At 40.1% G+C, this 10,811-nt stretch overlaps 2 protein-coding genes across 2 annotated transcripts in view; both read left to right on the forward strand.

Annotated features, from left to right (window-relative positions):
• ca12 (carbonic anhydrase XII) overlaps positions 1–1,533 on the forward strand; it is a 23,876-nt gene extending 22,343 nt beyond the window's left edge. Inside the window, exon 11 of the mRNA XM_008412245.2 lies at positions 1,334–1,533. Coding sequence (XP_008410467.2) covers positions 1,334–1,406 — 73 coding nt within the window. The 3' untranslated portion in view covers positions 1,407–1,533. The remainder of the gene's footprint in view (positions 1–1,333) is intronic.
• Positions 1,534–2,820: 1,287 nt separating this feature from the next.
• On the forward strand, positions 2,821–10,801 carry man2c1 (mannosidase, alpha, class 2C, member 1). The gene is made up of 26 exons (XM_008412240.2): positions 2,821–3,012; positions 3,996–4,121; positions 4,221–4,344; positions 4,429–4,499; positions 4,584–4,761; positions 4,846–5,035; positions 5,355–5,461; positions 5,548–5,658; positions 5,866–5,958; positions 6,098–6,214; positions 6,319–6,414; positions 6,500–6,645; positions 6,957–7,080; positions 7,548–7,669; positions 7,757–7,842; positions 7,921–8,067; positions 8,140–8,219; positions 8,288–8,382; positions 8,457–8,561; positions 8,656–8,812; positions 8,897–9,040; positions 9,119–9,228; positions 9,314–9,393; positions 9,466–9,608; positions 10,384–10,487; positions 10,572–10,801. Exons 1-26 carry the CDS (start codon positions 2,912–2,914, stop codon positions 10,681–10,683), a joined length of 3,069 nt encoding a protein of 1,022 aa, XP_008410462.1. The 5' UTR covers positions 2,821–2,911; the 3' UTR covers positions 10,684–10,801.
• Positions 10,802–10,811: the final 10 nt, after the last annotated feature.

Here is a 10,811-nt window from a genome sequence, read left to right on the forward strand (position 1 = left end):
CACACACACACACACACACACACACACACACACGCACACACACCCCCACACACACAAAAACAATCATCCAGTGGTCATTTCTATGTTATAGAGAAGTTTAAAAGTTTTTAAATGACAACTGTTTCTCGCTGAGTCTGTAAGGGGACATGGAGAAAAAAAAAAGAGATTCTGACTTACTTTCACAAGAACCTGCAAAAGTTTCTTGAGATCCTTCAAAATATTTGAAAAATACCAGTTTCAGTTGGTATGCTAAATTATACGACCCTTCATGATCAGTACCCGCAGAGTACAACATCATGCATTTCCCTTCTCAAGGTTTCAATACATCACTGGCATATGACTCATTCTCAGTTTTGTTCTACTTTCAAGCGTCACCTACTAAACGAACTAACTTTGGTTGAAGTCCACTGATTTGTTCTGGCTTGAAGTGAGACACACTGAAATTGATTGGATGCTTCTTTCATTAAACATTGTCAAAGTAGTCTCTCGTGCATAATGTTGATAAAACGCATAAGCCCCCTTTGGTGTCAACCCTCATTGTTTTTTTTTTTTATTAAAGCAATTTAAGTTTTTCCACAAGCAAAAACAAAACAGAAAAATGATATTGAAATCAAAGCAGATCTTTGCTAAACCTAGTCAGTGGTTTAAATAAAATCTTCTCCTGAGACGCAGTTATCTTGCAGAGTAAGTCAGATAATCCTTTAGGATTTGGGCCAATATTTCTACATTGAGAGATTTTTGTCTCATCAGGTAAAAAAAACCTTGACCTTGGAGTCTCAAACAGTCTTTTGAATTCAACTGAATTACTATTATGAACTTTTCTTTACCAGTTGCTTTCTCTTTGCCATTCTCAAATTCAATTTAAATTGATGAATCCTTTGGGTAATTATTGCTAAATGCAGTCAATCTGAGTGATGAAAGCTCTTAACTCATCCGAAGTTGCAAGTCTCTTGGTGGCTTTTCTCACCTCTCTTGTTTTTTCCTATTCTCTCTGTTTGAGGATAGTCAGCGAGTTAGATTTATAGAGATATGCCATACCAAATTAAGATTAGTGTGTTAAAAAATAATTTTATTCTAACATAAATATTTAATGATATTTTTGTATATTTTATTTCAAAAATAAAATCAAATAACATTGATCAAAATTTACAAACCAACAAAATGGTTTGTAAATGTTACAGGCATTCTATAAAACATTATCTTGATGGGAAAGCAATAACCAGAAGGACCCCTAACTGTCTATGGAAGACAGTCCAAGTGAAAACTAAAATTTTAATGCATTTATGCAGATTAACATGTCTTCTTTTTATCTCTCTTTTATTTTATTTTATAGATCTGACCAGAATAAAAGCAAGAGTGTTGTGTACAACATCGGGGACAGAGACGAGTACGGCTCGAGAGTATAGGACCTCCCATCAAAGAATCTTCGTTGTCTCTTTTTGTATTCCATTTTGTTTTAGTGAAGTTCTCCTTTGGCTCATTTTAGACACTTATGCCTGCATGCAACTTCATATAATAAAGTCTTCATGGAGATTCAGGATTGTGGGAAGCTCCTTTCCTCTCCTTCAAGCCCCAGTCAGGCTTCGCTTAGCACTGACGTGGCAGAAAGATCGTGATTGGCCTCCATGCTGAATTTTTTAGACTGCATGATTTCTCCCCTAAAGGAAGGGGTTGAACTGTCCGAGCAAATCCCACTTCATTTGTGTGACATTGTAGGGCTGGGTTTTGAAGGAAGGTGCCATGCGGAGGCTTCCAGGCAAGTGGAGTGGGGCCAGACCTGAACTGGTGAGGATCTCAGGTCAAGCCAGATCAAGACATATTCCACAGGGCTGTCCCGACATGGTGGAAAACCTAACCACAGCACAAACAATAGGGGGACAGGATTCGGCAGACATGGCCTGAGAGGGAAGGGCTGCACTACATTTCCACCAACCCTGTACTTAGAATTGCTCTTCGGATTTTATAATAAAAGGGTGCTCAGCTCCGTACAAACACAGATCCTTCCCTGTGAATAATGCTGTGGGTGAAAAAAGGCTTTTGTGTTTTCAGACTTCATGTGGGTTGACTTTTAACCCCTGTCCGATCACAAGACTAACTTCATAGCTCATTAAAGAGCTTCTCTGTAGCTTGTACAGTCAGAGCCCTGGTAACATGTTAAACCTATGCATTCATTTTACTAGAGCATATATGTCCTAGTGTTTAATTTAACCGTATTTCTCAAAATTACAGGATGATGTAACATAAAGGAATAAGTTGATAAGCATTGTGCACTGTTTGGTAAAATATCATACAGCAGTTATACAGTGGCTCTTTTCTCTGCATGCTGCTGCTTTCCCCTACATATCATAGCTAATATGCTGCTGCCATATTTGTATTTTCATGATGTGTCATGACATGTGTCAAGATGTATTTGTTACTTGCAAAATTTGTGTGGTTGTTGTCCAAAGCAGAATTTTTCCGTGAGTCTGCACCAAGTGTAAATAACTTGTGTAAATCAAACAAAAATGAATAAAACTTAAACGTGTTTTCAAACATTTTTTTTTTAGATAATTTGTTTTCCAAATCAAAGTTGTTACCCTGTTATTAAAGTTACCATTGGATACACGGAGTTATTTCAGTATTACTCTTGATCTTTTGGTGATTCAAACTGGAATACATATTTGTTTTAATCACCCGATACACATTGAAAAGAGGAAATTGTACTTACGTGACTCATGCGTGACAAAAACGTCGCACTATTTTGTTATCGAGCAACACTGACATCTAGCGGCCAATATATCTAAATGCAAGAAGAAAATAAACATATCTTTACTTCCGGGATCTGCCTGCGTAGACCTTTTGAGCTGTTCACGTCCTGCTACAGTCCAAACACGTTTGCCTTTGTGTGTGTGTGTTTTACCTTTCATTCGTGATGTATCATCTGCCTGTGTTGAAGAACAGACGCACTCTCCTGGAGAGAGCGGAGAAGTTTATATCTGATATTTACTTTACAGACTGCAATCTGAGAGGACGGTAAGGCTTTGTTCATTGAGCTACACTGACCAAATGTCAATGCATAATCACAAAGGAGACCAAACACTTTATTTGAGTTTGCTTATGCACAGTGACTTGCAAAAGTATTCATCCCCCTCAAACTTTTGACGTCTTAAGACGCGCATAACGATGTAGCAAGCCTTTTATTTATTACCAAAAAATGTGTCACGTGACTACATGTCTTGACCATTTGAGTCTACACCACTTTCTATGACCACCAATAGTTGAAGCTGCAACTGCACGTTCTTTGTGCTACGACTTTACTAGTTTTACGTATCTACGGCTCTAGACAGACACCTGTTTTTATTTTCTAAATCTGGTCATGTGATCCTGCCAGCATGCCTAGGTGGACGCCATATGGGGAAAAGGAGGGCAGACCAGATGGGTCCCATATGGGTTTGTCTGCGGGTTCCACGGTGGCCCCACATGGGTTTGCCCATGTAGGGCAACAGCCCACATGGGCCCTACATGGTGGTGGGCCCACATGGGTTTGCCCATGTAGGGCCCACATAGGTTCCAATTTTGATTGATTCCAATTGATTCAAATTTTTACGACTGCAATTTCTTTTAGTCTAAAAAGTAATTAAATATAGGTACAAAGTCTCTTAAGTTGGCAAAAGTGGAGTGACTATTATTACCCAAGTACTTACAGAAATGACCTGTGTCAGTCTGCCGTCTTTAACAGTACAGTGAAAGTGGACAATTGTTGATTTTTAGACCTTTGCAGAGGTAGATAAGATTGGTGGATAATGTTGGTTTTTCATGCAAGTCCTGGCCAATCACCAATCTCCTATAATTAAGGTAATGTGTGCCACTTTATTGCACAAACTAAATACATGAAAGTTTATGCTTTTCACACCACAAATAGTAATACTGAAAATTTGAATTAATACTCATGTATGCTGCTGTAGTTCTGTCAAAAATAATGTTGCTTTTGCTTCATAAATTGTTCATCTTTGCAGTCTTTATGGAGAGTCTCATCCACTGGAAACCATCAGCTTCTTCCTGTCTCAGACCAGAATCCCATTTGCTGAAGCTTCCAAACAAAACTTTGCGCCTTATAAAATCGGTGATACCTTTGGACCGACGTAAGTGATGCATTGTCTGATTTCCTTTTGTTTTTATTAGCCCCTAATCTTTACACATTCAAAATCCGAGAACTAACTCAATCATGATTGTTGTTCAAGATGGTGGACTTGCTGGTTTAAAGTGTCGCTGACGATCCCCGAGTCCTGGAGAGGAAAAGAGGTCCATCTCCTCTGGGAAAGTGATGGGGAGGGAATGGTTTGGAGAAATGGACAACCAGTTCAGGTAGTTTTGCAGCAACTTTTATTAAACTTAAAAATGCACCTGAACCAGATGTAATCTGTGAAATATATGTTGTTTTTTTTACAGGGATTAACTAAAGAAGGTGAAAAGACAAGTTATATCTTGTCTGACTGTCTGAACGATGAAGAGCCTCACAGGTCAGTGCAGGATTAAAACCTGATTTAAATACTATTTCTGAAATTTTTAAAATCTTTTTTGGATGTTCCCATCTTTGTATAAAGCGTCACGCTATATGTGGAAGTGGCCTGTAATGGGCTTTTTGGCGCTGGTCAAGGATCCATGATCGCAGCTCCAGACCCGAAAAGGATGTTTTCTGTACAGAAAGCAGAATTGGTCATTTTCAACAGAGATGTTCAGAAGCTGCTGACTGAGTTTGAGATGCTTGTTGACATTGTTCAGGTACAATTACTTCAACCAAAGCACGACAATACAGGAGTAAGAGATTATGATGGGGGAACCTGACTTTCTTCACGTTTTGAACAGGAGCTCGGAGAGGGGGAGCAACGGGGCTACCAGGCGCTCTTCACTGCCAATGAGATGGTGAACCTTTGTGACCCGTTTGATCCCAGCTCCTTTTCCAAAGCTCACAGCCTGGCCCACAAGTTCTTTAACCAGCGGAATGGAGACAGCCAGCATACTGTCCATGCTATGGGTCACTGCCACATCGATTCAGGTCTTCTTTTTTTAATAATTTAATCTCAACTATCATTCATACAAAGAAGTAGAGATGCTTTTTAAACTGTTCGTCAAAACGGAACACAATCACTGGTAGCTTTAAACAACCTGTTTGACAAAATACGTTACCGAGAATTACACTGTCTTCAGTGCTTTACGTAATGTTGTGCTATTAAACTGTAGGTCCTTGACTCGTGAAACGTTGTTTCCAAACTTCTGTGTTGTCTAAGGAAAAAAAGCGTTTTGACACTTGTGCCACGACAGATAACGTATATTTTCAGCAAGTACATTCAACGTTTCTGCTGCTTCGTCCACAGCCTGGCTTTGGCCGTACGAGGAGACGATTCGCAAATGTGGCCGAAGCTGGGTGACGGTCGTCAGTTTAATGGAGAAGAACCCGAAGTTTGTCTTCACTTGCTCTCAGGTTGTTGTACACTAAAAGTGGATTTTTAAGAAATTTTCCAGATATCTGTAGTTATATCCCATTTTTGGCCCTTTTGTTTGCCACAGGCACAGCAGTTTGAGTGGGTAAAGAGCTGGTATCCAGGACTTTTCTCCAAGATTCAAGATTACGTGAACAAAGGCCAGTTCATTCCAGTGGGAGGAACATGGGTGGAAATGGCAAGCCGATTTAGATAAATAGATAATAGCAGAAAATACTTCTATTATTGCTGCATCAGCTTTACCCTTACATGAACGTAAAATAATAATAGTATTTGTCCTTCTCAGCTGTCTTCAAGCTTGAATAGTTATCCCATCTACATACCATATATTATGTATAACCTTTTTAAATGAAGCCATAGTAACAACTATTTATCTGTCTTAAAGGATGGCAATCTGCCCTCAGGTGAGTCTATGGTTCGACAGTTCCTGGAGGGCCAGCGCTTCTTTAATCAGGAGTTTGGCATATATTGCAAAGAGGTAGGATTCTTTATAAATACCAACAAAACTTTACATTAACTTTTTTTTTTTTACTAATGGCTGTTTATTATTATTATTATTATTATTATTATTATTATTATTATTATTATTATTATAATGTCTGATAATTGTTCTAAAGTTTTGGCTTCCAGATACATTTGGCTACTCAGCCCAGCTTCCACAAATCATGCAGGGATGTGGCATTTCCAACTTTCTGACCCAGAAGCTGAGCTGGAATCTGGTTAACACCTTTCCTGTAAGTATTTTTGCATGTGTTTCCTGTGAAAACATTTTTTTTATTTATTTTTTTTTAAGTAACTTCAATTTTTTTATATATATATATATATCTATTTTTCTAAGCACAACACATTTTTCTGGGAGGGTCTGGATGGCTCCAAAGTTTTAACCCACTTCCCACCAGGGAATTCCTATGAAATGAAGGGAAAGATTGAAGATGTGAGTCTGCAGTGCGGCGCTTACAGGTACAATAAATGATGAGGAAATATATCTAACTTTCCTCTGTGTTTTATTCCGCCCAAAGCTGGTGAAAACTGTGAAGAATAACAAAGACAAAGGGCGAGCCAATCACAGCGCGGCATTGTTTGGCTTTGGCGACGGCGGCGGTGGCCCTACGCAGCTGATGCTCGATAGGCTGGGCCTGGTCAGGGACACAGATGGACTTCCCAAGTAAGTTCCCGTCTTTCACTTTAAATCATCAGGCAGTAACAACAATTGAGCCCCGTCTGAGCAGGAAACACTTCCCACCCATGTTTTTATTTTAGAATTATGACGCAGTATTACGTCGCTTTGCTTTGTGTTTTAAAAGGGTGGTTCAGACATGGTTAAGGTTACAGGAAAATGAAGCAGATCTGCTGTTATTGTGCAATATTTTAGTTTTTCCAGTGTCAATAAATGTTGTCATGGTTAGTCAGAAGAAATTATATTTAACGTTGAAACTATATACTCACTTCTATGCCATGTTAATGGGTTTTTCTCAGGGTCCAGATGTCCAGTCCTTCGAATCTTTTTTCGCAGCTGCAGGCTGATTCAGGGCTACTGTGCACTTGGACCGGAGAGCTCTTCCTGGAGCTGCATAATGGCACCTACACCACTCAGGCACAGGTAGAGTCAGAACAGAGGCTGCATCCATAGTCAAGGCTGAGTTGGTTTAGTTGAAATAAAAGATTATAATAAGGAAAACACAAAACATGTTGAGCAACACAAGTCAAGACTACATTTGTGCAGTTTTTACTTCTTGCCACACATTCTCAATTTAGTTTATAATTTTCTAGTCACAAAATTATTGTTTTCTCTTGTTCTGTTTCACAAATTGGGGAGGATACTGATAAAGCCCAGTGCAGTTCAAGATTTCTGACTTAAATCTCAGAATTTGAGTTTGGAAAAGTATGGGATTCTGAAATCGAAATGTTGTTGAACATCTTGAATGTTTTTTTTTAAATCAAATTTAAAATAAACATAAATGTAGCTTTTTCACATTGATGCATCACAAAAAGACAGTTTTAAGTTTCTAGACATGGTTTCTTGCGTCACTGCGTTCAGGTTGTTTTTTGTTTTTTTTTCCCCTGCAGATTAAACGTGAGAACCGCCAGTGTGAGACTTTGCTTCATGATGTCGAGGCGGCCAGCAGCTTGGCCCTCTGTCGAAGCAATACGTTTCTGTATCCTGCAGAAAAACTGCAGCGCCTCTGGAGGTTTAAATATAACTTTAGATTCAATCAGAAGTATTATAAAACACAATTATTTACATTTTTGTGGGGTTTTTTCTCTCTCTCTGACAGGCTGCTTCTTCTAAACCAGTTCCACGATGTGATTCCTGGCAGCTGCATAGGGATGGTTGTGGAAGATGCTCTTGATTATTATAAAGGTACAATGTTTAAGATGGGGGTTTTGTGTTTACATTTCAGACATATCTAGGGTACAATATTTCTCCATCCTATTGAAGATATCAGAAACGACGGTGGGGTCCTTCTTCGGGAGGCTTTGGAAGCCTTGGAGCCAAAGGGCAGCTCTCCTGGTGTATTTAACTCTCTGCCCTGGGAACGATGTGAAGTGGTTCAGATTGCAGATGGGCCAGACAGTTCCAAGCTAGGTAAGCTTAATATTCAGAATATTTAGGTTCTTCAGGTTTAAAGTTAAAACTTGCTGCTCTGTGGTCCTGCAGCCCTGGTGAGAGCTCCCAGCGTCGGTGTGGCTCCTGTCAAAGAAACGCAGCCTGCAACTCCAGTCTCTGTCACTCCTCAGGTATTCGCGACAGACATTAGCACTGTTCACGTTTTATATTTCTAACTGAGTCCTGTGCATGTTTTCAGGCGGATGGCAGTGTTCTTATGGAGAATGGGATTTTACAAGTAGTCATCAGCAAAGATGGCACACTGGCATCACTGTGTTTAATCAGTGCTAACAGGTAAACTTAGATCATAACTTTACTCTTGAAAGTCATCTATTGGCACATCTAATAACGACTGCTGACGCTTTCAGAGAAGCCATTTCTGATGGCTCTTCTGGAAACCAGTTTGTCATATTCGACGACGTCCCCCTGTACTGGGACGCATGGGATGTGATGGACTACCATCTTCAGACAAGGTCTCATCACTGTCACCTTGTTACAAACATCACAGAGTTAGGAGGAATGTGTTTTGAAAGATTGTGAAATCTAAAAAAAAATCAAACTCTTTAGGAAGCCAATAGTGGAAGTGGTGCAGCCTGTCCAGGTAGCGTTCCCAGGAGGGGTCAGAGGCAGTGTCAGCTTCACCCTTAGGATCAGCGATAAAAGCACCGTCACGCAGGAGATCATCATGGATGCCATGTGTCCCTACGTCAAGTTCAACACAAAGGCACCCTGATTTCTGACGCAGTGTTTGTTTCTCTCCAAGATCCCTTAATTTGTCCAACTGAAGAATACATCTGTGCAATTCCAGGTGAAGTGGGCAGAGTCGCACAAGTTTCTCAAAGTCGAGTTTCCCGTGCGAGTACGAAGCCCGAATGCGACATATGAGATTCAGTTTGGTCATCTGCAGAGACCTACCCACTGGAACACGTCGTGGGACTGGGCTAGGTTTGAGGTATGGCAGTAAAAAGTCACTCATTATTTCCTGTTAGTCATGACCACATCATGGTTTTTAATGTGTTTTCTTGCCAAGGTTTGGGGTCACAAGTGGGCTGATCTATCGGAGCACAACTTTGGAGTGGCTCTTCTGAATGACTCCAAATACGGTTATTCCATCCACAAGAACGCAATGACTCTTTCCCTGTGAGGTTTCCTGTTCTTGTTTTACGTCATAATGCCGGTTGAGCCAAATTTAGTGTTTAATTGTTGTAACTTCTATTTTTTTTAGACTGAGAGCCCCAAAGGCGCCGGACGCTACTGCCGACATGGGGAATCACCAGTTCACATACGCCATCATGCCCCACTCAGGTGGATCTGGTTTGTTTCTGATGTAAGCGTTACAAACCAGACAGACTCGTTGAGCATGTGTGTCTCCTACAGGATCCTTCCAGGATGCTTCAGTCATTCAGTGTGCTTACAGCCTCAACTACCCTCTGAGGCCAATCCAGTGCCGCCCCGACTCCGCACCCTGGAGTGCCTTCTCCCTCAGTCCATCAGCAGTCGTCCTGGAGACCATTAAACGGGTATCGCATCACAAGCCAAGCTCCAAAACAGAAAGCGATTCATAAAACTGTATCTTGTGAAAATATTCACGTCACATGAAACTTTCCAGTTTTGAACATGTCACAAACCTTGATGTACCTTATTGGAATTTTATGTGAACAGAGCTACACAAAGTAGTGCATAATTTTTTTTAAAAAGTGGAAATAAAATAAAATATAATTTTCAAATTGTTTTTAAATTATTATTACTCCGACTTTCCGAAATACAATTTGGCGCAACCACTGAAACTAACACAGCAAGTCACCCTGATCACCCTGTCCCCAAAGTAAAACACGGTGGTGACAGCATCATGATGAGGGGATGGTCCTCCTCAGATGGGTGGAGCTAAGTAAAGAATAATCCTAGAAAAGCATCCATCCATCCATCCATCCATCCATCCATCCATTTTCTTGCACCCTTGTCCCTTAGTGGGGTCAGGAAGAAGAAAAGCAGTAAAGCTTCAAAAGGTTCACCTGCAAATAACATAAAATATACAGCCACAGCTACAATGTATTGATAGGGATTCATTTATTTCAAACTATGCCATATAGATTACCTTTTGTAGTATCCGGAATAAATTTTAATACTATTTTAAAGGTGAAGACAAAATAACTGTGTTGTAGAGCAGTAAAAAAAAAAACTGTAAAGATTTTTTTTCTCCAACCTCTGCCATCCTGTAATATATTCCCATTCACAGCTTGAGAATTTCAGGGTAAGTTTGTTTAAAAGGCTCTGAAGTGTTGTTTTCCTTAACAGGCAGAGGATGGAAACGGGAACCTTGTCGTGCGTCTCTATGAGTCCCATGGGAGCAGTGTTACTGCAACTCTGCGCAGCGACCTTCCAGTTAAGGAAGGGTGGCAGTAAGTGCTTCTAATTTCAGTTTTTATTATGGTCCTCTATGCTGCTTTGGCATAATTTTCTAAGAACAATGCCATTTCTTTCAGCTGTGATTTGTTGGAACGGCGAGACCCCACCAGGCCAGCACGCATCACATCTGAGGGAATCTCTCTGAACTTCGAACCCTTTCAAATTGTGACACTTCTGCTCTGCTTTTGATTTATTCCAGCATGTTTCAAAACTCAGAGGGACTTGAAAGAGGGAATATTTGGTGTAATTCTACTAAAACGATGTGATCACTTTGCAATGAATGAATAACCACATTTTTCTAGCATTTTTTTTAAAAT

Source organism: Poecilia reticulata, linkage group LG6 (assembly GCF_000633615.1).
Source record: "Poecilia reticulata strain Guanapo linkage group LG6, Guppy_female_1.0+MT, whole genome shotgun sequence".
Taxonomy (NCBI): Eukaryota; Metazoa; Chordata; class Actinopteri; order Cyprinodontiformes; family Poeciliidae; genus Poecilia; species Poecilia reticulata.

What these genes read in the sequence shown, in the direction of transcription:
- man2c1 (XM_008412240.2), top strand. Translation starts at nt 2,912, where the DNA reads ATGTATCATCTGCCTGTGTTGAAGAACAGACGCACTCTCCTGGAGAGA. An exon ending in GACACAGATGGACTTCCCAA is followed by an intron (nt 6,646 to 6,956) that starts GTAAGTTCCCGT and finishes GGTTTTTCTCAG; the next exon opens with GGTCCAGATGTCCAGTCCTT. An exon ending in AAACTGCAGCGCCTCTGGAG is followed by an intron (nt 7,670 to 7,756) that starts GTTTAAATATAA and finishes TCTCTCTGACAG; the next exon opens with GCTGCTTCTTCTAAACCAGT.